This window comes from Alosa sapidissima, chromosome 11 (assembly GCF_018492685.1).
Source record: "Alosa sapidissima isolate fAloSap1 chromosome 11, fAloSap1.pri, whole genome shotgun sequence".
Taxonomy (NCBI): Eukaryota; Metazoa; Chordata; class Actinopteri; order Clupeiformes; family Clupeidae; genus Alosa; species Alosa sapidissima.
In genome coordinates, this window is record NC_055967.1 from 37,343,023 (window position 1) to 37,370,522 (window position 27,500).

Here is a 27,500-nt window from a genome sequence, read left to right on the forward strand (position 1 = left end):
CTCTTATGGCCTCCTGTCGTCTCTCTGCCTCACACCTTCACTCTTCATCAGGACGGGAGGAAGAGAGACTTTCACGCGGCTCTTCTTCCTCTGAAGTGACGTGCTATAAGCTACAGTATAAGCTATAAGCTATCATTAGCAGCACACCAAAGCATCTGTTCTGTTTTCTTTTTGTTTACAGCAAGCAGCGCCTCTCTTTAGCTTGTTCTATATGGATCGTTTGTGTGTGTGTGTGTGTGTGTGTGTGTGTGTGTGTGTGTGTTTCTGTGTGTGTTTCTGTGTATACATCGACGTGTGCTCCGCATGTGTTTTTTAGCCTGTATAAACAAATTCCAGCTTCCAAAGTACCAGATAAAGACTGTTATTGTCAAGCCTACAGCAAGAGTGAGGTTTGACAGCACAGCAAGAGTGAGGTCTAACAGCACAGCAAAAATGAGGTCTAACAGCACAGCTATTTTAGAGTGAGGTCTAACAGAACAGCTATTTTAGAGTGAGGTCTAACAGAACAGCTATTTGAGGTCTAACAGCACAGCTATTTTAGAGTGAGGTCTAACAGAACAGCTATTTTAGAGTGAGGTCTAACAGCACAGCTATTTGAGGTCTAACAGCACAGCTATTTTAGAGTGAGGTCTAACAGAACAGCTATTTTAGAGTGAGGTCTAACAGCACAGCTATTTGAGGTCTAACAGCATAGCTATTTTAGAGTGAGGTCTAACAGCACAGCTATTTTAGAGTGAGGTCTAACAGCACAGCTATTTTAGAGTGAGGTCTAACAGCACAGCTATTTATGACCGCCGCTAGCGAAGCTATTTCCCAAATACAATGTAGCCTACAGGCGTAAGTGACCTTTTATCAATCCAGTTGCAATGGATGAACTGTGATGAACTGTCCTACTTGTGATTGTTTAGAGACTTTAAAGGTTTTATAACAATGCTGCAACTTCTTTGGCTATTCTACAATCTATTCACCTTTTCAGCGCCAGTAGGCTACTTTCTGTGCAGCCGCACACACACACACACACAGGCATGCCAAACAAGCATACACAAAAGTTTCAAGAGTGGGGGATGGAGTAAAAGATGGAGACAAATTGATTAGTGTGATTTATTTTCGCGGAAAGGATGTACAGGACTGAGCGGCGGTCATATTTTGTACCGCTATGCGGTACATCTAGTTGAGGTCAGGCTGCCAGTGCTGTTGTATGATGTGGTAGGGTGTGCTAAGAGGAGCTGGGCTTGTATTAAATCTGGGTACGGCATGGATGCCTGCCATCTTAGGGGAATCGTACTCCTTGATCAAGTATTGACACAGTCTCCATCAACATGAAAATCCAATAAAGTGTCTATTGCCTCCAGAAGAGGAGGCTGCTAGTGTTTACACGTGCATCTATGAGCTGCCTCCTCTAAGTGCTTAGCAACAAGTCTGGTGCCAGCTTTGGAAAAAAAAACAGGAGTAGCTTTAAAGTTTATGATGATGATAGCATAACTCCGTATGAGGCTGCTTACATGCTAAACCATAAAACACAGACATATTTACATTTTACAAAGATCATTTTAACCCACTCATTTTTATTATGCATTTGCCAACCCTTTGATGATTATAGCATAGTGTCCTTGAGGATAAATCAAAAGAGTTCACATGGATTGATAGTCAAATTGGTGGAGGGCATTATCAGCAGGACATTAACTACGCAAAGGCATTATTAATTTATTCATTCAGAATGAGCTCAGAATACTATAACAACAGAACACTATAAGCAGCCACAGACACATCAAAGACACCAGGCCCACTATGGAGGGTGTGGCTGGGACCATTGAAGTCTCCTGTGGCATTATCATGTGAATGTGCATCTGACGCTTTTGGCAAATCACCAGGTCTCTGTAGAGTAGGCGTCTCTGTGGAGTAGGCTCCTGGTTATACCCCAGGACATGAAAGACAGTCTTCATAATGTGATCATGGCGCTGGGCCCAAATGAAGTACCTGTGTACACAGAGGTGTGGCTCTGTTAGTTCTTTCTGTTTGTTTGCAATCGTTTCTCTTGTTCATGTGAAAAAGGCACATGAAAAAAAACGTCTGTCCTAATGCAGCAAGCCAGCAAGCCTGTCCTAATGCAACAAGCCTGTCCTAATGCAGCAAGCCTGTCCTAATGCAAGCCTGTCCTAATGCAGCAAGCCTGTCCTAATGCAAGCCTGTCCTAATGCAAGTCTCTGAAGTGCTTTAGCATGTTCCGTGACCTTTGTTGGTAACCCAGGCTGTGGCCGTTGTTTGATATCTTGTTAACTTGGCCCTTTGAGTCGAGGTGAAATACGATACAGGGCAGCTGAGGCTCTTAACCCTGCTGAAAGGCTGGGCTGTGGGTGCTATATCAGCTTCTCAAAAGAATACATAGCACTTCTCCCTGTCTCTCTCCCTCCTTCCTCCTCTCTCTCCCTCCTCCTCTCTCTCCCTCCTTCTCTTTTTACCTCATCTCTTTCTTTTACACCCCCATTTATTTCTTCTCCTCTCCCTCATCCCCCTCTCTTTTCCTCTCTCACTCTCTCTTGTTGGGTGTGTGACTCCCCCACAGCACCATGGAAACGGAGGCCATCCCTTGGCCTTGGTGCTGTGTGTGTGTGTGTGTGTGTGTGTGTGTGGAGCAGGGGTGGGCCCGGCCGGGCCTCTGTTCGCCCTGACAAAAAGCCGAGGGGCCGCGTTGACCCCTGCGTCCTTACTTTCAGCTCCCGTCCAAAACTCATGTCAATTTCTCCTTAAGCGCCGGATAATTGTTTTTCACTTTTATCTGAGCCAGAGCCATATCATGCAGGCCACATTAGTCTGAGGGGGTGGGAGGGGTGTGTGTTTGAAATTACGAGACGTGATTCTTAAACCAAGCCTAGGAATCCCCACTGAGGCGTAGTGTTCATTTGAAGGCATGCGTTTGATTGGCTGCATTGATAAGTGCTCCCATACTCCCACTCAAATTAACCCACATTCAGCGCTAGTGCCTCAGAGCAAGAGAACCAGTGACAAGCAGGAACAGCAGACATATTGAATATGACACACATACAGTATATAAAACAATCTGTGAAGAGTGGAGAAATACAGTATATAAAACAATCCTGAGTGGAGAAACCTGTCAGTGTTGGAATGTGTTTTTCTTCTACTCACAATGTTTTTAAATGGACTGAACTACATGAAGTCAGTAATGCGTTTGGACTCATAAAGAGCCTGAGCAAACAGGAGCTCAATGCTGGAGCAGAACAGTGATCGTTGAGACAAAAGAAAAGGGAGAATGCTTTTGAAGAGACATCTGGCAGAGAAAAGGGAACTAGGAATGATCACTTCTAAAGAGATACCACTAGTGCAGGGACAAAGCTGTGTCTTGTTTGTGGACCTTGACAACCAGACATTGCAGAAAAACAATCAGCACTCCATCTTGCGCTAGTCCTGCTTGGTCTGCTTTCGTGGGCAGCAGTAAAGTATTTCAGGAGTTATGCCCCCATCACAACCCACTCCAACGCCCTTGAGAGAATTCCATCTCCTATTCTCTCTTCCACTCTCAGCCAATGGCATTGCACCTCCATTCAACTCTTTGAATAGAAAACCCCATCAGAGTCTCCCCCCCCCACACACGTACACACGTACACACACACACACACACACGTACACACACACACACACACACACACACACACACACACACACACACACACACACACACACACTCTCTAATGTGTCATTCACATATAGAGGGGCCTTGTGGGTCTCAGGCTGAACTTTGTAGCAGTAGGAAAGTTGCCATTGAAGTGTGTGTCTTTCATGGCCGCCTCCACAAAGCTCCCAGAGGGTGACCACCCCGCCGCAGTGTGTGTCTGAGATCGGAATGGGCCGTCGGGGAGCACCTAGTGTGTCCGCTCAACAGAGCCACTGTGCAGAAATAATGTCCATTAGACCTGGTCAATCACGCCCCTGCCCCCCTCTATGCCATGTGGCCAGCTTCATTCCTTTCATATCACAATCCATACATGTACCTCATAATAATCATTCATCACCGGGATTACACATACTGACCATTGTTAGGGGAAGTCTGGTCAATAATGAGTTTTGGTGAAGCTAAATGAGCCGTGGAGATGTATGTATGCACTGGGTTAATACACACTTTGATATGCGGCACGGTGCCATAGGATCCTCCGCATTAGTGGTCGGTTTGCTGTCAAAGATGAGCAATGGGCCTTAAGGCTACGCGAGTCCCTGGGCTTTTCCCTCACAGCTTTGGGAGCACATGTTCTGGTTCCACAGAGACTCAATGGCATGAAGTGACATGCAACACTGGCCATGTGATGAGGTCATTGGGCACGCTCGCTCCAAGCACTGGACACTGCGCTGTTCCAGCCCAGCAGAGCAATGTATACAGCGTGTGCTTCTTGCATATTTGGCTGCTTCAGAGGTGCACAACTCGAAGGGAAACGGAAATCTGGGAGTTCTAGTAGGTTAGTAGATCTGAGCTCAACTCATTGTCCTGGTTAGTAGATCTGAGCTCAACTCATTGTCCTGGCCGGTGGACAATGCAAATTGAGGGAGATTATGTTACATTTTCTGTGCTTTTGTGTAAAGGCTGTATTATTCCAGCAAGTCAGAGAGAATGGTGACACTTTCAAAGGGGGAGCTCAGGCCATTGTTGTGGCGTGCAACCATAGCTAACGGACGTCAAAGAGCTTTTTCTCATCACTCTTTTTAATGGTGGCAATAATACCAGCTAGGAGTCAGCAATAAACCAACTTCCTGTGCGGCGAATCAGCTGGATTGAGTTGCGTGGGCCATCTGTTGAGTGAGCTACTGGACGTGGGTCACCTCTCTGTTGTGGGCTACTGTAGTGGTGGGTGTGATGGGAAAGGAAGTCTAAACTTATGCCTCAGGCAGGGGCCACTTTACTCAGTGTTTGTAAAGTTCTTCTGTAGACCTGTCTGGCACAGTTGGGGACAAGAGAAAGTCGAAGTTCCTCTGAAATGTGCCACTAGAGACATTAAACCAGTGGCCCACTGGGTTAGATCGTTTATTGATTGTTTCAGAGAACTGTGTTCTGTGAACAGTTCAGAAATGTCTGATTTTTTTTCGTTTTCACATTAATGTTTTGTTATTTTGTTAGCACTATGGGGAGAAAAGCAGTGAAGCGCCGACACACATAAACCGTGATGCTGTAAAATTTAGGGTCTCTACCGAAGCACACATGATACCAGGAAATGTTTAACCCTTATTGTCCGGAGACAAAAGCTTGTTTTAATCCCACTGAGAGAGGCGACCCAGAGGGAGGGTCTGGGTGGAGCGGCCTGGCTCAGTGTTTGCATGCCTGAATGGGAACGACTGCCCTGTCAGACTGTCATAGGCCAGCGTGAATCACATCGTTAACTCCACAAACTTAGATGCCTACGTGATCGTTAACATGTGGACATAATCGCATCAGGAAAAAAACTGTTGGATACTAGCGTTACAACGAAGGCTACTCTGTTTGCATCTGATTTTCGGTAAGTTTCATAAATAGATAAATAGTTGCTTGTAATTCACGTAGTTTTCATGTGATGTTAAGCTGCTGCGATGCTCCGCTCAGGCCAGGCAGGTGCATGTGAAGACGCTCTAGTCGGCTACTCTGTCAGATCATGCCTTGCATTCTTCAGCCTTCTGGCAGGAGAGAATGCTCAAAGAAAGCGATACGCCTCGAGTCCACTTAATTCGTTTACATTTGATGGTGTCTAACTGCTTTCATTTCTGCTACTGGTTCCATCTCAGTTAATTAACTGATATGCTTTGGTTGATTAGAATTATATGTCTACTCTTCCATTAATGAGAGGACGTGTTTCCTCTCCTGAACGACATTATCACCGAAGTCTTTTATGGTACACGCTTCTGAAATGATCACTGGTACCCAGCCATTACGCGCATTTGTCTCATCCGACTTAAAAAATAAATAAATCTGTCGGTATTTCACGATCCAGCATGTAATTTCTGTGCTTAGTATTCAAATTGCCTGCCTGGTAGGCTGAATGTGGACTGGATTCTGATACAGTCCGGTTATCTGACGAACTCTGTGAACGTGGAAAACATTTTTTAAACCGAGTCTATCCTGACTACGCTGTGACCTCTGTAAATCCATGCTCACATTTTATGAAAATGGGACACTCGTGCGTATGGCAACGGTGCATGCTGATAAAGACTATTTAATTTATATAGTATATTTAGTTTTGTTATTTTTCTTATCTTCTACTGTCTCTATTGTACAGTAGAGTTTGGTTATATGTTTACTTATACTTATATTTACAATTTCTGCTGTAAGTGCATGTTGTGTGTGATGTCTGTATGCTACCGAGACCTTTGAATTTCCCCTAGGGATCAATAAAGTATCTATCTATCTATCTATCTATCTATCTATCTAGACTCCGACCTCCATCAGCACCTCTATCCGACTTATCGCAATGTGTGTGTGTGTGTGTGCGCGCGCGCGCGTGTGTGACTTATCGCCATAGTAGAAACAGAGAGCTCAGGCCGTAGTTTGGTCCCCTTGAGAAAATTGGACATTGGAGGCTTAACGAGAAAAACAGCTGTTGCTAACCGGAGTGCCGAGTGCTCACGCGCCTCTAATGAGGAGGAGCTGACACTCAGAAAGCACATCAATCATCCCATTCCATCCCCAGTTATGTGCGGGGTGGTGCATACACATGAGAGTTGTCTAAAACCTCCGAACAACATTTTCATTGACAGATTTCAACATGCACTCAGTGAGAGGCGGCATGCCATGCAGGCCTATAGATTAACCCCCAAGTGAATAATATGCTGTGAGAGGTGGCATGCCATGCAGGCTATAGATTAACCCCCAAGTGAATAATATGCTGTGAGAGGTGGCATGCCATGCAGGCTATAGATTAACCCCCAAGTGAGTAAAAGCATCATGGCCTCCGCCAGCATGTACATCATCCTCACTGTACATGTCTGTTCCCTCCTGTCCATTCCATGACCACAGACTCAATGCCTGGAACTTGACATCGGTTTTTCAAACGAACCAGGGACATCATGTGCATTATGTTTGAAAGAATATGTGCCGTTCCATTGCATGGTTTGATCTAATAAAAGGAAGTAAAGCTTTGTTAAACTCAGATTTCACTGGCAGTGGATCCTTCCCAGTGAGAATAGCGAAACAGCCCGATTGGAGCCCTATTTTAACTCACTTTTGATAGCTTCATTCTATCAGGCTGTGTTCTCTCTCTGTGTGGAATTGTGGTGTTGATATCTCTAAGCATGGCCTCGGGCTCCTAATTAGATGTCTGCTATGAAATGTGGAATTGTGGTCAGGGCGTAAAAAGCTAAACTCTGCGCCTCTTTTCTCCAGATACCAGCACATAGAAAGCAGCTGAGGCCATCTTGCTCAGCAACACAGGGCTGCATGCAGATCATTGTAACAGATAAGAAGTGTGTAAATCTAATAGCGGGACTTGACTGTTAATGTGCTCTGTAATGTATAGCTTGTGGTTTCCAGATGAAACTCTCAGATGTTGAGGCAAGGACATGTTTTAAATGGCGTCATTGCTCCGTGCCGTGTGTGTTGATGAGATGTCGAGGCAAGGACATGTTTTAAATGGCGCCATTGCTTCGTGCCGTGTGTGTTGATAAGAGAGGAAGAAACGGCGCTCTGGCTCAGGTGTGCTGTGGAATTGGCTGCGTTTATCTGCGTCCGTTTTCCTCCTCTCGTTTAGGCTGGTTATCTGCGTCCGTTTTCCTCCTCTCGTTAGGCTGGTCCCTGGAGGTTGATAAGCCTGGCTGGAGGCAGAGGCGGATTGGCTACTTCAATCATTTCTTGCATCGATTTCACCTGGTGTCTCGGCGTGCGTGGTGACAGACATTTTTACTAGGGCTGTCAATCGATTAAAAAATTAATCTAATTAATTACATACTCTGTGATTAATTAATCTAAATTAATCGCATATATGATTTTTGCTGTGAAAGTATTTTAAATATTTAAATTCAAATGAATCATTGAAAAATCAGCATTAGTGACATTAAAGTTCAAAAACTCTTTTATTATTATTTTAATAATGGCCATAATCTATGATATGACCTAATATGCTGAGGAAATCAATTCAAAAGTGCTTCTTGAAGAAGTTTTTTTTATCACATACATTGCAGAGGACTTTTTTGTAATCAACACTTTATTTTTTATCAACACCATCAAGCCCTTTTTGAAAAGTAAATGTTCCAATCAATGATCTAGGCAGCACATTTTCTTCTCTCTCCTTCATTTTACAGTCTAATGGTTACTGACTACAACGGCTCGGGGTCAAAAGTCATACAGAATCGATTAATCTGCGTTATCGAAAATTAATCAGTTATTTTGACAGCCCTAATTTTTACCAGTGAGCCTGTTAGAGCAGCAGTGAACAGCTTTCAACTGATGGAGCAGGCCATAGACGAGCATGGTCCAGTGGGAGGCCACACACACAAACACACACACCTTTTTCACACTTTCTTTCTACCATAGATTGCTACATTGTCTGGTATGTCAGGTAGAATTACTGGCCCATGTATCAAAAGCATTCTTTGGTCAGTTTTCCCTCCTCGCTGCATGATTAAAGTGGCATGGAGAGTGGTCTAGCATAGATTACACACCACGGCCTGAACTATGGATCATGTGGAAACTCCCTGATGGAATAGATGCTCTCTGAATTGTGGAGAGGGGAGATGAGGGCCTTTGACAGGGGATTTGCCTGAATCAGAGCGAAGTCGCTATGCATGCAGAACGTACATCGTGGTGCACGCTGAAGCGGTACATTCATCTTGGGAAACAAATGTCAGCCCCGTGGCCCCGTGGCCAAAACAGGCTGTGCGTGTTCATGAATTTCAGGGTTCATTTAGTCCTCATGTACCACTGATAGTCGCCGTTGATTGTTGTCAGAGCTGGAATTGCATATTACACAGCTTACTTATGGTTTATTTATACAAACCAAAAGGAAACACCTCATATGTGTTACCTAAACCTTCTCTAGAACATCCGATGATTTTGTATCGCCATGCTAATGCTATTTTGATCAAAACTGTTCAAGTGTTTGGGTCGATGTGTGCCACCTAATAGGCTGTACTATATCAAATCATCACTGAATAAACTCTTACAGACATATGTCAATGTATGTTATTAATGCACATGCAAATGTATGTAATTTCTCAATGATTTAGTAATGTTTTTGAGTGACAGTATCAATGCTGTGTTCCATGGTTCTCGTGTGATGACAGAACTGATCGCCTGTGTCGTTGTGTTTTTAGGTTGCAGTGTCCAGCTCAGAGGTCAGGCAGAGGACAAGTGGTGACAGGACAGGAGTGGAAACTGGACCTTCTCCTGAGGTAAGTGCTACTGACCAACCTCTAAACCTGCTGTCCAGGGAATCCCTATAACATTGGCTACAAAAGGGATTTTCATATGTGAGGTGTGTTATCAAGCACAGCTATTACAATGGTTGTATCTACATTTTTGCACTTCGAGTCATTCGGTTCAAGCATGGATGGGGCACGCTGAGTCTGAATGAAAGCCAGTCTAAAAATCCTCTTTTTTTCTAGTGAGTCACCATTCCCCGTCCATGCCATTAGCAGAGCACATTAATGTAATCCATTTCCAACACTTCCCTGTGTGATTTCACGCATGAGGAATGAATACTTTCACATGATAATGAATCAATGTTCCCAGGGCAAAAAACGACTGGTTCACCCTCCGAGTCACCCGTGGTGTATTTTAAAAAATAAAATAAAGAGAAAGAAAGCTGTCACGCCCCAGGCTCTGGGACACTGCTGCCATTTCACTGAGCATCAGTACCTCTCGCCCCTGTCCATCCTGCTGCCAGTATTTCAGGCTGCACCACCATAAACAGGTTTAACACTGTGTTCAGTGCTGTTTTTAACAGCGTTCAGTGCTGGTTTAACACTGTGTTTAGTGCTGTTTCAACACAGTGTTCAGTGCTGTTTTTAAAACTGTGTTCAGTGCTATTTTTAGAAATGTGTTTAGTGCTGTTTTTAGAAATGTTTTGGTGTTGACTTAGTTGTGAATTCTTCGAAATGATACAATCACAAGCACTATGTCAGTTTTCATATAATGAGGTGAGGCTTACACGGACTCTAGACCAAGGCTGAGATGAGGCTTACACAGACTCTAGACCAAGGCAAAGATGTTGTGAAAATAGTGTTGTTTTTTGCCAAGGATTTCTCTGGCTTGGGTCGAAAACTGTGTGATTCAGTTCAGTTAAGCATGTCATAGTCTCAGACTAAGAGACAGTCAACTCTTTTATTTCTTCCTGGTGGTGGTCATTACTGCTGTACACAGACTGGCTGAGTCCACACTTTTTACACAGAGAGGAGAGAGGAGAGGAGGGGGGGGTGTAGAAATGTCAGTGGGTAGGGCCTGTAGTCTGATGCGGCAGTTTGAAAAACAGTCAGGTGAAAAGGCTTTGTTCGCCCTCGCATTCAGAGTTGCTCACAGCAGAACCCCCCTCCCCCCCCCGGTTGATGTTTACCTCAGGAGTCTTTTGTCTTTTGTCTACATGTCCGTGTGTGTTCTCTGCTCACATGCGGGTTGTGGTTTGTGTGTTTTGTTAATAACAGGAAGGTTGGGACAGTGAACCTGTAAAGACTGAGACAAAAACTAGTGAATAAATGAGTTGATTTACTATTTCATTTGCTTGTGCTGTAGAACAGCTGAACTCGGTTGAACTCTGTGATATTGAAAGGGTCCTGGAACTTTTAAATGCTGACTGGCCATTTTCTCTCCTGTGACATGGATTCGCTCTAGTATCACATTTACATTGGAAATTCCATATTGTTAACATTAAAATGATTCATTATTCATTCAAAAATTATTCAGTTGCAGAAGTTATTTTATCTATCTCAACAGAAGCAATTCCTTGTGGATTCAGACATGAACATAGACAACAAATTATGCAGTTCCTCAATCAATCTTCGGCCCTTGTGCACTTTCTCAATCACTTTCTCCCCAATGTGATTTGAAGCATGAAAGGCTTCATTCAGCCAACGCAGAAAATACACCACACTCAAAGTCAGACTTCAATTTACATAATCAAGACAAGAAGCCAGCAAATCCATGGCGACCTTTTCCATGCTCTCCCTCGGCTGCTGGCCTTCTCTACGAGCCCCTTTAAGAGAACGGAGTCACGTTGATAAGGCGTCCAAGTGGAATGTGTAACCTTGCGGGCTTCTATAGCGTAGACTCCTTGCGGAGTGGATTAGTCCTTGTGAGCGCAGAGGCAGGTTGCTCTCAGCAGGTGAGAAGGCGATGTGATTAAACCCCAGTATGAGTGGGATTAGCCGTCCCACCAACACAAACACCAGCTAGCAGATGGAGCGGTAGCATCATGCAGACCCTTCGGCACCCCCCAGAAGTGGTTAAGGCAGGCATGGATGGATGGATGGATGGATGGTGGCAGAGTTCTGCTGTGGCTTTGATATGGTCTCTCTCCTCTGAAGAGGCTGGGAGGGGTGGGAGAGGGGACAGCCCCCCACCTCAGGGGGAAGCAGGGGTGGGAGAGGGGACAGCCCCCCAGGAGGAAGCTGTGCCAGACTTGCCAGGCTGAGGGCTGCAGTTGAACAGATGGAGACGCGAGGCCAAGAGATGCCGGTCCACGTTGGGGGTCTCATGCTATATTTATTCTTCCTCTTTCTTTCTGTCTCTCTTTCTGGCTTTTCTTTCTAGCTCTCTTTTCTCCCCCTCTCTCTTTCACAGCCTGCACCTTTCTCTCAGACTCACTATCTTTTTCTTGCTATTAGTCATCCATCCATCAATACATCCAGAACTCAGTGGCCCTCATTGTGTCTTTATGCATGTCCACAACTGCCCAACCAAACCAAACAAGTCTCCTGGGACTGTGAGCGGCACTGGACCGTCACGTGTAATCGCCACAAGTCTCGGAACGAATCCGATTTGACAGGATATTGACACATTCTGCGGAATATATGGTCCATTTCTCAGTTCACTCCCTCTCTCCGCTGTCTATTTGTAAACAGCGTTGAGAGAAATGCTGTGATTGATGTGGTCATTAATCTTGGTTCATGGTTGAAGGCCAAGTTTGCTCGCTCCGTCTGAATTTGAATGGCTCTGTAATGTCTCCCCGTCCACTCCTGGGTTTACAGAGGAGCTCTCTGGTGGAGACTCTGCTGAAGGCTTGCTGGAGCGGTCAGCCTCACACAGTGCTGAATTGAACTGAAGGAAACTGAATGTGTATGTTCTTGTATGTATAGTATAGACTGACCCATTACATAACGTGTTTGCTATCTGGTATAAGCTGATCAAATCTGTTGAGCTAAAAGACATAATCGTACTATAGATGTGATATGTATACTGTACATCCCTTAATGCACCATAATGCATTAACAGCCTTTAAATTGCTTATCACACTGACAGAACTATCACGAAGGTTCTGGGGTGCCTGAGTGAGCCTTCTACCCCATGCCTGAGTCGCTTATAAAATTATATTTGGGTTGGCCTGGCATACATTCCATTTAAGGCTGGGCTGGGCTGGGCCGTTGTGTCGTGGTGTCGCTGGGTCGTGGTGTCGCTGAGTTCTGGTGTCGCTGGGTCGTGGTGTCGCTGGTGTCGCTGGGTCATGGTGTCGCTGGTGTCGCTGGGTCGTGGTATCGCTGGATCGTGGTGTCGCTGGGTCGTGGTGTCGCTGGGTCTCTGGGTCGTGGTGTCGCTGGGTCGTGGTGTCGATAAGTCGTGGTGTCGCTGGGTAGTAGTGTCGCTGGGTCGTGGTGTCGCTGGGTCGTGATGTCGCTGGGTCGTGGTGTCGCTGGGTTGTGGTGTCGCTGGGTCGTGGTGTCGCTGGGTCACTGGGTCGTGGTGTCGCTGGGTCGTGGTGTCGCTGGGTCGCTGGGTCGTGGTGGCGCTGATCTGCACTCGGGCAGAAGCGAGTGGGTCTGACTGGCGCACAGCGGCAGCTCGTCTCTGAGGGTGCTGGATGACCCCATTACCCGTCGCCGTGGAAACCCACATCTGTCCAGCTGTGCTGCTGCCCTCTATAATGGACTGTGGCTGGCAGATTATGGGATGGAGGCCATTATGGGTGGAGGCCGCCACCATTAGCAAACACTTTGATGCTCTCTTATGTTTGTCATCCATTTTATTGTCACGCTAGCGTGCAAACATTGTAGTGCCCTGTAGCTTAGTGGAGTAAACACAGTGATTTTCGGACATTTGTGTTTAAGTGCATAACTCCGTTGCACAACAGACATCCAGCTAACTGGTCTGTTGAAATGGACAATGTCATAATCTGCATAATCTTTTGTTGAATGAGGTTCACATAAGGAAATTGAATAAGAAATGAAATGATAGTTTACTCCCCATATTGGACTGTGCATGTTGTTGCTGATCATTGATGCATTGGCAGTGTTCTATGTGGCAGTGTTCTATGTGTTCTATGTGGCAGTGTTCTATGTGGCCGTGTTCTATGTGCCAGTGTTCTATGTGCCAGTGTTCTATGTGTTCTATGTGGCAGTGTTCTATGTGCCAGTGTTCTATGTGACAGTGTTCTATGTGTTCTATGTGGCAGTGTTCTATGTGGCAGTGTTCTATGTGGTAGTGTTCTATGTGGCAGTGTTCTATGTTGTGGTGTAATGTCAGCGTTCCGGTGCTTGTGAACTTAGTTCCTCATCTACTTCATCCCACACATTCATCATGGGTCAACAGTGAACTCTTCATTGACTCAGAGATGCTTTGGACGGGCAGTCAGCTGTGCAGAGGGCTTGGCTCAGCGCACAGCTCAGTGGACAGAGAGTGGTCAATGAGGTCTTGTGTCCAGGCCTTTTCTTCCACACCACATATTGGACTCCAAGGATGTGTGTGATCAGCGGGATGCAGTGTGTGTTGCTGCAGAAACAGCTTAAATGCTGACAGAGTGCCTCTAAATGTAAAACGGACTTAAACGAGCTTAAATGCTGACAGAGTGCTTCTACATGTAAAACGGACTTAAAAGAGCTTGACTTATTACCAAGTTAGTGAATCTCTGTGTCTTTATCTCATGTTCATTAGCATCATTTGATCTACTCTAGACCGATAACAACCACTAGTCAATTTAAACCCGTGTTGTTTTGAGGCTAATAAGATTTATTACTTCAAAGTCGTCTGGAAATTAGCCCCTAAGCAAATGGAGGAATGAGATTCTGGAGTGCGGGGACCTTTTTTGCAATTCAAATGATAGTTTGCTCAGGTCGGTCTTGAAAGGAGTGTTACTTTCTTTGGACTGTTTGTAGGAATTTGCATGTGAACAGAGGAATTCTCATTCATCCTTAGTTGGGAGGAAAACAGGCCTTTGCTTAGGGAAATGTAATCACCGATCATCCAAGCCGGTTCCTCATTTTCACGTTTTTATATCACGAGATTCACTTGCCCAGTCCCATCTTCATGCCCACGTGGGAGAGTATTGAAACCAAGATAAATATAATTAGAATGAAGTATATGAATACTAATCACATCAGAAAGCATTGTCTATTTTCATACACTTTGCTGTAAGGTCGTCACATTGTCTATTTTCATACACTTTGCTGTAAGGTTGTTACAATTTCATCAGCTCAGTGGTTATCGCTAAAGAAACTTTTGCTCAATTCAGTCCAGATAGTTGAAGCAGCAGTCCATGTAGCATCTGACCAGATGTTCATCTCAACAATCAGACCATGTGGATCTACAGCGTGTAGCAATGCCGACCCTGGCAGGCGCTCTTGCCTGCGTGCTGGCGGGACAACGCCACGAGGCTGATCCCTGACCCCTCCCTCTCCACAGCCACGCCCCCACAAAAGGCCTGATTTGATTTTCTCACACTTTGAAAGGCGCATTGTTTGTCGTCTCTGTCTAAAACTGGATGGCCGGTGCTTTTGGTGAGCAGTAAAGGGGAAATAATTTGTATTCACCTGCTGTGGCTCAGTGGGGGAAGGAGGGAGAGGAGAGGAGTGGAGAGCTGCCCAGTTCCATCACTACTTCCCTGGGTGCACTCTACCATACCACAGTCAACAACCACACAAATCCTGTTGGCATAAAATCGTATCATTCTTCAAGGAATGCGTAGCGGACCGCTCCATATTCTTTATAATAAAAATGTATATATTACTTTAGGCTTATCCAACTGGGTTGCTTAAACGCAATTGGGGTTGTTAACGTCACGCAGTCAGCTGACGATAAAAGGCTGCTTGGCCTAACCTGCGGGGGAAGAGCGCTAATTACCAGGAAGCTCTATCGGAGAGAGTGATTACCGAGGGCATGGGAGACATGGCGGGAGCATTTTAAACAGAACATTCACACTGGATAGTTAAATTGGATTCCTCTGGATCGTACCCTTGTGGATTAATCCCTTTGAGGAATTACTATGAAGCAGCGCGGATCCTGAGCAAAATAGGACCGGCTCAAACTACTTTGTGTTGCGCACGACGGAATGGATCGGCAGCATGGCAAGGTGTTTTCCTTTCTCTTGTCGAGGTGTTGCGAAGATCCCTGGTTCAAGTCGTAGGCCTACTCTGCAGTTCCCCTGGCTAGTCTCCCGCTGGTAACTCCACACTCATCTCCGAGTTCACGTTTCCCTTCCACCAGTATAACAACTAATTCCACATATTCCACAACTCACTTTCCTTCAGTGACTCAGACTCTTCCATACTTTCCCTTTTTGTTTAAATAGCATTTTATTTTCGATTGTATGGAGGGACAATGATTATTTAAGTTGTGTGTATGAATATTTTTGGTTTAACTTAAACTATCACAATATATGATTTGAAACTTATGAAACGTGTTTGTGTTGTTTGATTTGTGTGATAGTTTCGCTGTAACGGTGGCTACATTTGAATTGGCAGCAAATACTGCCTGGCGCCCCAGAGACAATTTAATCTCTAAATTTAAAAAATAAGATTCAGATTAGTCACGTTACAAATGCAATCTGTGCATTTTCATCTAAAGTTACATCCAGAGTTCTCTGATAAACTCAGAAGCTCACTCTATTCAATATAGCTGGAGTGGAAGAGACCAAAGTACAGTATGTAGGAACAAAACATGCCAAAACTGTCACCAACATACTACTCACTCTCACCTGCTCACAAGTAATACCATTTCATTCCCGTGACTCCCCCCCCCACTCAGCTCAAGCAGGGAACCTGATTAGTCCGTGAGCGACACAAAGGAAACAAAGTGTCTCTGGGTGGAAGACTAATGAGGAGTCTCCCTTTACAGTGTTACATGGGCTCCTGGCCGTACAATGGAGGCTTTGGAGAAGGGGCAGAGCGGCCCTCTCTGATTGCATTTCCTGGGGACCAGGGCGGTGTACTGTTCACTTGATTGTGGCCAAGTGGAGTGGGGTCTCGCGGGTGGACCTCCTCTGAGGCGACCCCCTTTTTGAAGAGCGCAGGTGGAGCTGTGAGGCAGGGACCGAAGACGGAAAGAGAAGAGAGAGGGAGGGAGAAAGAGAGAGGGAGAGAGGGAGAGAGAGAGAGGGAGAGATAGAGAGGGAGGGAGAAAGAGAGAGGGAGGGAGAGAGGGAGAGAGAGAGAGAGAGAGGGAGAGGGAGAAAGGCTTTTGTGTTGCGGGGCTTGTGAATGCAGTGATGCTGTGAACTTTTCAACAAGACTGTGTCCACTCTACACCACAGCCCACCCCCCCCCCCCCCCCCCACACACACACACACCTCACACCCCCACCCCTTCCATCCAATCTAGCCCACCCTTAAGGAAACTTTCTCACAGGACTTTCTCACAGATTTTTTTTGTTGTGGTTATTGAGGATTGCCACATCCTTCCTTAGTCCACTTCAGCAGGTGCAGAAGAGAAAGGAAATCCAAAATGGTGACACACACTGCACTTCCTCTCTGCCTTACAGTAGCATGGCTGCTAAATCAGCGTTATTCACAGAAATGTATTCTGAGGGTTATTGATCATAAAATGGAGATGCATGCTGCTTGTCTTGGCCTGATGTTGGTGACCCGTCACGCACAGCTTTCCGGTGTGACAGCCAGAGCCGTGTGTGGCTGCCTGGTTTGGTCAGTGTGACAGCCAGAGCCGTGTGTGGCTGCCTGGTTTGGTCAGTGTGACAGCCAGAGCCGTGTGTGGCTGCCTGGTTTGGTCAGTGTGACAGCCAGAGCCGTGTGTGGCTGCCTGGTTTGGTCAGTGTGACAGCCTGAGCCGTGTGTGGCTGCCTGGTTTGGTCGTCACTTTCCATTTTGTAGCTTTTAGCATGTGGCCCAGGTGCAGGCTTGTCCCTCTTGTCACTCAGCGCTGTTCTTTCAGCGCGCACACCTGTGCCACATCACTTTCATTATGCAAAGTGGGAAGACGGCCGTTTCCGATGTCTTCACACGCCCCAGACTAGAGCGATGCTGTCCCCAGACTAGAGCGATGCTGTGCGTGTAACCTGCCAATCGGGCTTTGAAAGTACATAACTTCAGTGTCAGATATATTTTATTTTAGCCACATTTTATTTTGTGTTTCCTCCCCATTTTGAATTGATCAGGAAAATCCTTTTTGGTTGCGGGTAAAGGAAGGTCCTCAGCATGGATTTTTCAAATGTGCAAGCAGTCAGCTGAAAAGTCTGTGTAATTTTGTCTTTTTTATCAGCTTCAGTTTGAGATACACATACATTGTCCCTATGGCTGTCGTATTGTACTCTTATGGGAATGAGGAAACTTCTGCTGCTGGGGGAGTCACCGTTAGCACAATGGTGTGGCCAGATAGCCGAAAGGACCAGTGCTGTGCATCAGCACATCCCAAAGCCCAGGACACAATGGCCATTGAGTTCGGACGGCGCTAGAGTGACCTCACATGTTTGCATGAAAGGGCTTAGTGACAGATCAGATATTTTGGCCGTGAGGTTAACTGTATGTCTTCTCTTCAGCACCCATCTTTTGCAATAACATCCTGGTGCTGGGGGGTGCAGGGAGGGGGTATGCAGGGAGGGGGGGAGAGGGGAACACATTCAGAAACAAAGCATCCATAGCACTTTCTTTTTCATACTCTCATCCTCACACTAAGAGACTCATTTAGGATCGAACTCAACTTTAAAACACTCTGAAGAGAAACCCATTTGACGCTCGCTCTTACTCAGAGATTTGGGTGTGAAATAAGCTGCTTTTATCAAGCCCTCCTTTCCTTGTGATTAAGTTAACAAAATTCTTAATAGGAGATTGTAGTTTTTTCCCCTCTCCCCCCTCTGTGACGAGAGATTAGCTGAATCTGTCCTCTCGCTGCCTGCTCGTGCAGTGGGGGAAGGGTCCATCGCCTTTTTGTCTTTCTGTCTTGCCATGCTCATTTCATTTTGATGAAAAGGTCAGCGGAACAGAAGGAAGAAATGGATTTCTGCAAAAAGAACCATCGCCATGGTTACCAAATGGTCTTGGTAGTATTTTAGCTCCGCTTCTCATGACTTATTCTCAAAAGGCATTTCAGGATAATTTACTACATGTGTCTCTGGAGGCCATGGGGGTAACAAAGTATTCAAATTCAAGAATTCTTTATGTGGTATGAATTAATATAGGGAACAATGAAGTACAAAAATAAGTAGTCTATTCAGGGCAGTAAGCATAAAGAGCAGTGATCTGTGATTTCAAGTAGTTTGAAACGCAACAGTGAAACATGCCTGGCGGAGACAGGAGACTTGTTACACAGGGGACTTGTTGGACTTTCTGTTGGCTGTGTCGCCTTGTTGGTTCATGATAATCAAGGGGCCTCTGATCACCATAAGAATGGCCCGTCATTAGCATACTCATGCAAACCGCACTCGACAAGACGTCGGATTATGCAAGACAGAATTCAAAAGTCCTGCGTATACATCTGCACACAATGCGCCTCCCAGTGCAGAAGAAGAAGTAGTGGTGATATTACGGACGATCGTGATAGCGTAGTGTAGCGTAGTGGTGATATTATGGACGATCGTGATAGTGTAGTGTAGCGTAGTGGTGATATTATGGACGATCGTGATAGCGTAGTGTAGCGTAGTGGTGATGTTATGGACGATCGTGATAGCGTAGTGTAGCGTAGTGGTGATATTATGGACGATCGTGATAGCGTAGTGTAGCGTAGTGGTGATGTTATGGACGATCGTGATAGCGTAGTGGTGATGTTATGGACGATCGTGATAGCGTAGTGGTGATGTTATGGACGATCGTGATCGCGTAGTGGTGATATTATGGACGATCGTGATCGCTTCCTCTCCGCAGATACTTCTGGGACGTGTGGTCAGGGAAGGGTCAAGTTCAACTGCTGCACGGCGCTGCTCGCTCCAGTCCCAGGGTGCCCTGGTCTGCTGTTAATGACTTTTTAGAGTGATTGAGCTGCCTGATCCCGCCTGTGATGTGCTGCTGGGAGGGTCAGGTGTCACACAAAGCCAGCCAGGAGTCTTCTTCCGAGGTCTTGATTACAGTTGATGATAACGAGATCTTGAACGGAAATGAGGTGAGGCTTAAGTCGTGAAGTTGGCCTGGGAAAAAGAAAGGAAAAGTTGGCTCATGAGCAAGTCATACAGAAAGACTGGACAACGTTCTCACCTGTGGTACAGGACAAAAGCACCTGTCACATTTGAACAGCTGCAATGTATGTAGGAGGTTTATTACTTTAAATTCCTCCATCATTTGTTATTGTTTCAATCATTCTTACTTTTTTCACTGAACACTTCACACTTACCCTCTCATTAACACTTGCTCTACTAAACTGCTAGTTATTGAATTGTATGAGGTGTATAAATATCATGAGTGTGGGGGTATGCTGGTGTCTGTGCAGCAGATGAAAGTGCTGTTTGTTTTTTACGCCTCACACAGCAGAGGATTAGTTCAGCTCTGAAGATGGATCTTGATACAGCAGCAGTGAGCTGCTCAAATGAATGCTAAAGAGCAAGCGAGCGTTGCGCTCTTCACAAACACCTCAACACCATTAGCAACATCGTTGGCGTGGCAGCGAGTCGGAGATGCTGCTGTTGCACAGAGCTTAGTGAATGTCAATGATGAATGTTCACTGGGGGAGAGACACCGAATTAAACTCGCTTCCCCATTCTCTAGCCCAGTGGGACTAAAGCAGAAAAGATGCTGGCCATTGATGGGTGCTTATCCTATTTTAGACGCTGAGAAATGGAGATGAGTTCACTGGTATTGTGGTGTGGTCTGAGAAAGTTTGCCAAAGCTGCTTTGTTTCAAGGGAATGTTTCTTTAGAGCAGCTAGCAGAGTTGATGGGAGCAGCCCAGCTGAGAGTGAACCAAACAGGTCAGCTCGATAAGCGAATGAAAAGAGTTTGGCGGATGGGGGTGTGAATGAAAAGATGAGTCTGGCGGTGGTGAGTGGGGGTGGGGGGGGGGGGGGGGGGGGTGAGGGGGTGGTGGGTTGTGTGGGTGGGGTGGGGTGGGGGGGGGGGGGTGAGGGGGTGGGGGTGGTGGGTTGTGTGGGTGGGGTGAGGGGTGGGGGTGGTGGGTTGTGTGGGTGGGGTGAGGGGGTGGTTGGGTGGCTGTGCCGTACTGTCTTCATGTAAAGGGACAGCTAGTTTTGAGCCAGGGACACTCCATGAGCGACAGGGCCTCAATTCATATGTTAACCACTCCAATTATTTGCATACCCACACCACCCTCCCAATTATAAAAGCTAATGAGTGCATTATGGGAAACGTATGCTGGACCAGTTGATGGAATGCCATTGTGCGGCTGCTGTGAGATGTAAGGGGCCCAAGAGATGAGGCCACTGTATATCAATCTTCAAATGTCTCATTGAGAATCGTACATCATATCATGGTCTGTATCTTTTTAAAAGAAGAAAATAGAATATTTTATTTCCCCCAAAGTCTTTCATGCTTTCCAGAGTACCATATGCTGCATTACAGTGCTCATTAAAACACCAGCATTTGGATTTAGGTCAACAGTCAATTATTCTCTGCTCCAGGCCTGCGGTTGTGTCCAGTGTCCAAGCCTGCGATTGTGTCCAGTGTCCAGGCCTGGGGTTGTGTCCAGTGTCCAACCCTGCAGTTGTGTCCAGACCTGTGGTTGTGTCCAGTGTCCAGGCTGCTGTTCTCGTGCTCTGTCCCTTTGGAGCTCATCCAGGACCCTGCTGTGAGGGCCCACAGCCCAGCCACTGGCCTTCACACACGCAGACAGCCAGGAAGGCATTCACAGTGGAGCCTTCACACACGCAGACAGCCAGGAAGGCATTCACAGTGGAGCCTTCACACACGCAGACAGCCAAGAAGGCATTCACAGTGGAGCCTTCACACACGCAGACAGCCAGGAAGGCATTCATAGTGGAGCCGCAACCTTGAGGCTTTGGTGGGCCACTATTTTACTGCATCTACTCAGATGCTGAGGAGGGGGCGTTTAAACTAATGATTCATACTACAGTTGTAGTGCTGTTTTAAAGTAAAGAGCTGACATCCTAGCAAATATATTTCACATGGAATTTTGTTTGCCTCTGCATTAATCACCTTCCCTGTTCCTACTGTTTAATTCATCACAAGAGACATTGATTACATTTACATTTAACCACGGTGATTGCAGATGTTCATTAGGATTTTTGCATGACATTATTCTTGCCCAAGGGTATGACTTCTAACAAGATGAGGGGTTATTCAAGTTTACCCACCTCTTTTCACACCACATCTGTCAGATTGTACTTTTGATGCTTTGCCACCTTTCTTTACCTTATGAAATATGACGGGCTTAATTAACCTTCTACATTTACCTGCTGTCTCGATCAAAATGATTAAAGTGTTGAAATGAAGGTGCACCATGTCAGTGTAATGACTAGACAGACAGAATGTTAGCATTTGTTCAGAATAACTGGAGGCTTAGCACTGACGTCCATGGCTGACTCTGGTCTGGCTGGAGGAGAAATCAATGTGGGAATGAGACAGACCCCTCTAATTGTTTATCAGGCAGCTACAGCGTGTGTATCCCAGAGCTCTGGGGTGCTTATTTAAAGATACGAAGGCCGAGGTCTATTGCTTTCTTACTTGTTAGCTCACAGCAACAAGCGCAGTGTTGTGTCAAAGTCCAAGAACAAAGTGCTCGTAGTCTCCGGTGGGTTGCTGGAATTAGCCCGCCGCACTCTCTCCTTGGCCCAGAGCGTCTGTGAGCAAACGCCGGCCTGGTGATTTGGTGCCTGGGGTGAGTGATGCTGCCCTTTCCCCGAAGAGAGTCTCTGGCCACAAGGTTTGCTCAGGGATAGCGCTAAATGAGTCAAATGCTAACACACACACAAACACACACACGGTCTCCGAGGAGTAAGGGTGCGAGAAAGATGAATAGATAGATAGAGTGAGAAAGAGAGAGGGAGAGGAAGAGGGAGAGGAAGAGGGAGAGGGAGAGGGAGAGAAAAAGTGAATATTGTGCCCTGGCGTCATATGCTGCTTATGAGGAGCACAGGTCAATCTAAACGCTGCCTTCATACACCACGTTGTGCATATTAAAAGCAAACATCTCGCACTGATCTGACGTTTTGACTCAATCCAATTGGATGTCGTCAAGTTGCCGAATGGAATTCAGATGTAATGTGTGCAGATAACGGGCGTCTTCCTCAGCATGGGCTACAGATTGGGCTCTGACATTTCAATAGTCTTAGTGGAACATAGCAAGCCTGGGGTGGCCATTAACGCAAGGAGGGAAAACAGGTCACTCCGTAGCCCCACATGGAGAAAGTGACTATTTCTGGCATTGTACTCCTCCAAATGTGCCAGAGACGTAGGCTCTGCTCATACGTAGGCTCTGCTCGTAGAGACTGCAGCATTACTGCCATCTAGAAGTGATTGTGAACGAATGGCTGTATTGTTTGCAAGCTGACACATTAGCAAGGTGTCAGCCTTGTTTTGGTAGAGGCCGTGTTGCTGAGGATGTAATTATGTCTTAAGAGACTTGGAGATTGCATTCCGTGCCTCTGTTGTTCTCTGTATAATGAATGTGTCAGTGCAAACTTGTAAATTGATGGATTACGTGGACGTGAAAGCCCAGGATCAATGGAGCTGTCTGCATCATGTAGGGTAATTTGATAGTATCTTTTTTTCCACCCGTGTGCTCTTGTACTTGAAAACTGCGTCTAATGGCTAAAAGAACGTCCCCATGTGGGCTCCTGCGGTTCTATAGCAGATTAATACAGGAGGCCTAAAGTGCTCCTCTAATGGCTGCAAATGTTGAGCAGTGGAAATGCACTTTCCCATCGCCGCTCCAAGAGTCTTCTCTCCACACTTCCTCTCTCACGTTTTGTCATGTGAACAAATTGAATTCTCCAGTCGGCTGCGCGGGCCAGAGTCAGGTCATTTTGTCTCCCTCACAGAAAGTCTGCCAGCGGCCGCATGGTGGCCTAATGGCCGGGTCGCAGACAGGCAACAATGGCAGCCCTTCGGTTTCAGGACGTTTGACTGGCACCTTCATTCTTCATGCATTTTCTCTTCTTCTTTTCAACTGAACGGCTTCAAAAAGGGGAGAGAGGGGGGGGGGGGGGGAGAGAGAGGGGGGGGGGGAGGGAGAGAGAGAGAGGCAGAGAGAGAGCTCTCTATGGTCTCCATGGCAACTATCTCAAATGATGTCAAGTTTTCTTCACTCTACCAGGAACACTTTGCAGGTTGTCCTGCATTAATGGTTTAACGTGCTACTTAGCGGCGATTACGACCATTTCCCATGGCACACACACAGCACATTCAAAGGTTAAAGAGACTACAAGAATGATAATTAAAAAGAATGGGAACATTTACTGTCCAAACATAACATGGCATATCAGTTCAGTGCGTTTGTCAGATCTGTTGCATTCGTTGGCTTTGCTGTGTATCTGGCCCTGAGTGTGTACATGTATAAGTATATATACTTTTTTGATCCTGTGAGGGAAATTTGGTCTCTGCATTTAACCAAATCGGTGAATTAGTGAAACACAAACAGCACACAGTGAACACACAGTGAGGTGAAGCACACACTAATCCCGGCGCAGTGAGCTGCCTGCTACAATGGCGGTGCTCGGGGAGCAGTGAGGGGTTAGGTGCCTTGCTCAAGAGCACTTCAGCCGTGCCTACTAGTCGTGGCTCGAACCGGCAACCCTCCGGTTACAAGTTCGAAGTGCTAACCAGTGGGCCACGGCTGCCCACAATGTGTACATGTACATGTGTGTGTATCTAGACTGTGAGTGTGTACATGTGTGTGTATCTAGACTGTGAGTGTGTACATGTGTGTGTGTGAGTGTGTACATGTGTGTGTATCTAGACTGGGAGTGTGTACATGTGTGTGTGTGAGTGTGTACATGTGTGTGTGTGAGTGTGTACATGTACTGTAACACTGGTGCTCCAGCAGACTAAGAGAGCAGGAACCAGCTCAGTGTGCGTGTCACTGCACAGCTCACACCACAGTGCACACCACAGCGCACACCACAGTGCACACCACAGTGCACACCACTGCTCACACCACAGTGCACACCACAGTGCACACCACAGCTCACACCACAGCTCACACCACAGCTCACACCACAGCGCACACCACAGCGCACACCACAGTGCACACCACAGCGCACACTACTGCTCACACCACTGCTCACACCACTGCTCACACCACAGCTCACACCACTGCTCACACTACTGCTCACACCACTGCTCACACCACAGTGCACACTACTGCTCACACCACAGTGCACACCACAGCTCACACCACAGCTCACACCACAGTGCACACTACTGCTCACACCACAGTGCACACTACTGCTCACACCACAGCTCACACCACAGCTCACACCACAGTGCACACTACTGCTCACACCACAGTGCACACCACAGTGCACACCACAGTGCACACCACTGCTCACACCACTGCTCACACCACAGTGCACACCACAGTGCACACTACTGCTCACACCACAGTGCACACCACTGCTCACACCACAGTGCACAGCACAGTGCACACTACTGCTCACACCACAGTGCACACCACAGTGCACACCACAGTGCACACTACTGCTCACACCACAGTGCACACCACAGTGCACACTACTGCTCACACCACTGCTCACACCACAGTGCACACCACAGCGCACACCACAGTGCACACCACAGTGCACACCACTGCTCACACCACAGTGCACACCACAGTGCACACCACTGCTCACACCACAGTGCACACCACAGTGCACACCACAGTGCACACTACTGCTCACACCACAGCTCACACCACAGTGCACACCACTGCTACGTGCTACGTGCTACGTGCTACGTGACCTATTTCAGTGGCAGGAACCAGGGTGTCCCAGCGAAGGCTATTTATACGACCTGATCGATACGCTCAGACGAGTGGCATGTCCATCAGTGCCCGTCATTAACGCGGCTAAACAAGCCCAGTGGGTCACCGGCGTCCAGAGGGCTACTCACTCACCACAGGCCTGTCTGCTCAGCTAAAGTAGCTCATTACAGATCATCTGCCTGTCTTAGCTAATGTAGCTCATTACAGACCATCTGTATGTGGTCCAGTCACACTTCTGAAGGCCTCACTGCTCTCAGATGGCTATTTAGTACGAGGATCGAAATCCCACACTACCCCAAAGGTCTGTTCTAAATCCCACAGTACTCCAAAGGTCTGTTCTAAATCCCACAGTACCCCAAAGGTCTGTTTTAAGCTCCCCAAAAAGTTGTTGTTCCCTTTTTCCTATCTTTTGATTCTTGCTGTTTTTTGACTCTAATTTCATCATCTCCCTCTGCCCTCTGCACTCGTCTGTGTAAGCGTCAGTGTAGTGTAATATTTACTACTCGTCTGGGTAAGCGTCTGTAAGCCTGGTCTCCACATATTTACTACTCGTCTGTAAGCGTCTGTAAGCCTGCTCTCCACATATTTACTCGTCTGTAAGCGTCTGTAAGCCTGCTCTCCACATATTTACTACTCGTCTGTAAGCGTCTGTTAGCCTGCTCTCCACATATTTACTACTCGTCTGTAAGCGTCTGTAAGCCTAGTCTCCACATATTTACTCGTCTGTAAGCGTCTGTAAGCCTGCTCTCCACATATTTACTCGTCTGTAAGCGTCTGTAAGCCTGCTCTCCACATATTTACTACTCGTCTGTAAGCGTCTGTTAGCCTGCTCTCCACATATTTACTACTCGTCTGTAAGCGTCTGTTAGCCTGCTCTCCACATATTTACTACTCGTCTGTAAGCGTCTGTAAGCCTGGTCTCCACATATTTACTCGTCTGTAAGCGTCTGTAAGCCTGCTCTCCACATATTTACTACTCGTCTGGGTAAGCGTCTGTAAGCCTGGTCTCCACATATTCACTACTCGTCTGGGTAAGCGTCTGTGTAGTGTAATATTTACTACTCGTCTGTAAGCGTCTGTAAGCCTGCTCTCCACATATTTACTACTCGTCTGTAAGCGTCTGTAAGCCTGCTCTCCACATATTTACTACTCGTCTGTAAGCGTCTGTAAGCCTGGTCTCCACATATTTACTACTCGTCTGTAAGCGTCTGTAAGCCTGCTCTCCACATATTTACTCGTCTGTAAGCGTCTGTAAGCCTGCTCTCCACATATTTTATTGACTTGTTTTTTGCACGCTCTCTTTTTTAACTGCCTGCTGTTGTGATTGCATTTCACCCATTGTCTCTAACTAGTGCTCTCCTCCACCTCTTCTCCTCTCCTCCACCTCCTCTCCTCCACCTCTTCTCCTCCCCTCCCCTCTTCTCCTCTCCTCCCCTCTTTTTGTCTGTCTGTCTGCAGTGTTGGATGCCCAGCTCTGCGACGCGGCCCTGACTAAGCAGCGAGACACAGAGAGAGAGAGAGAGAGAGAGAGAGAGAGAGAGAGAGAGAGAGTGAGAGAGATGGGACGGAGCTCTTGCAGGAGAATGCCTGTGGTGGCGACGGGCCGGATGACGACCGCTGCGGGACTGCTGCTTGTGTTCCTGAGTCACATGGTCGCTCCTCTGGAAGTGCCTCTGGACCGTAAGACAGAAACAAATCTATTTTTCCACTGTCACACCGTCACAATGTCACACTGCCTTCAACAAGTCCTACAAGGGATTTCAAATGTTGTTGTTTTCTTGTTTCTTTCAACACAATGCCGTTGGTAGAGTCAAGCTGTGTGTCATTTCTCTGCTGTAGTTGTTATTCTCAAGTTCAGGGTCAGAGTGTATTATTAAATCTTTTTTTGAGAGAGTACCAGTTACAATAGTCCAGCCTAGATGTAACCTCTACTCTACCTCTACACCCTCTACACCCTCTCACCCTCTACACCCTCTACACCCTCTACACCCTCTACACACTCTACACCCTCTACACCCTCTCACCCTCTACACCCTCTACACCCTCTACACCCTCTCACCCTCTACACCCTCTACACCCTCTACACCCTCTCACCCTCTACACCCTCTACACCCTCTACACTCTCTACACCCTCTACACCCTCTACACCCTCTCACCCTCTACACCCTCTACACACTCTACACCCTCTACACCCTCTACACCCTCTACACCCTCTACACCCTCTACACCCTCTACACCCTCTCACCCTCTACACACTCTACACTCTCTCACCCTCTACACCCT

At 46.7% G+C, this 27,500-nt stretch overlaps 1 protein-coding gene across 22 annotated transcripts in view; it reads left to right on the forward strand.

The window, feature by feature from the left end:
• The window catches only part of LOC121724527 (neuronal cell adhesion molecule-like), a 102,949-nt gene that overhangs the window by 28,257 nt on the left and 47,192 nt on the right, over window positions 1-27,500 (forward strand). For 19 of the 22 annotated variants that reach the window (XR_006035227.1, XR_006035228.1, XR_006035229.1 and 16 more), the window contains exons 2-3: window positions 9,280-9,357; window positions 26,676-26,897. Coding sequence is in view for 18 of the 22 variants with exons in the window: in XM_042111138.1 (XP_041967072.1) it covers window positions 26,777-26,897 (121 nt within the window). In the remaining 4 variants the exon portion in view is untranslated. Of the gene's footprint in view, window positions 1-5,370; window positions 5,499-9,279; window positions 9,358-20,898; window positions 21,066-26,675; window positions 26,898-27,500 lie in introns of those variants that run through there. The other 3 variants (XM_042111143.1, XM_042111141.1, XM_042111142.1) reach the window with 3 other exon arrangements.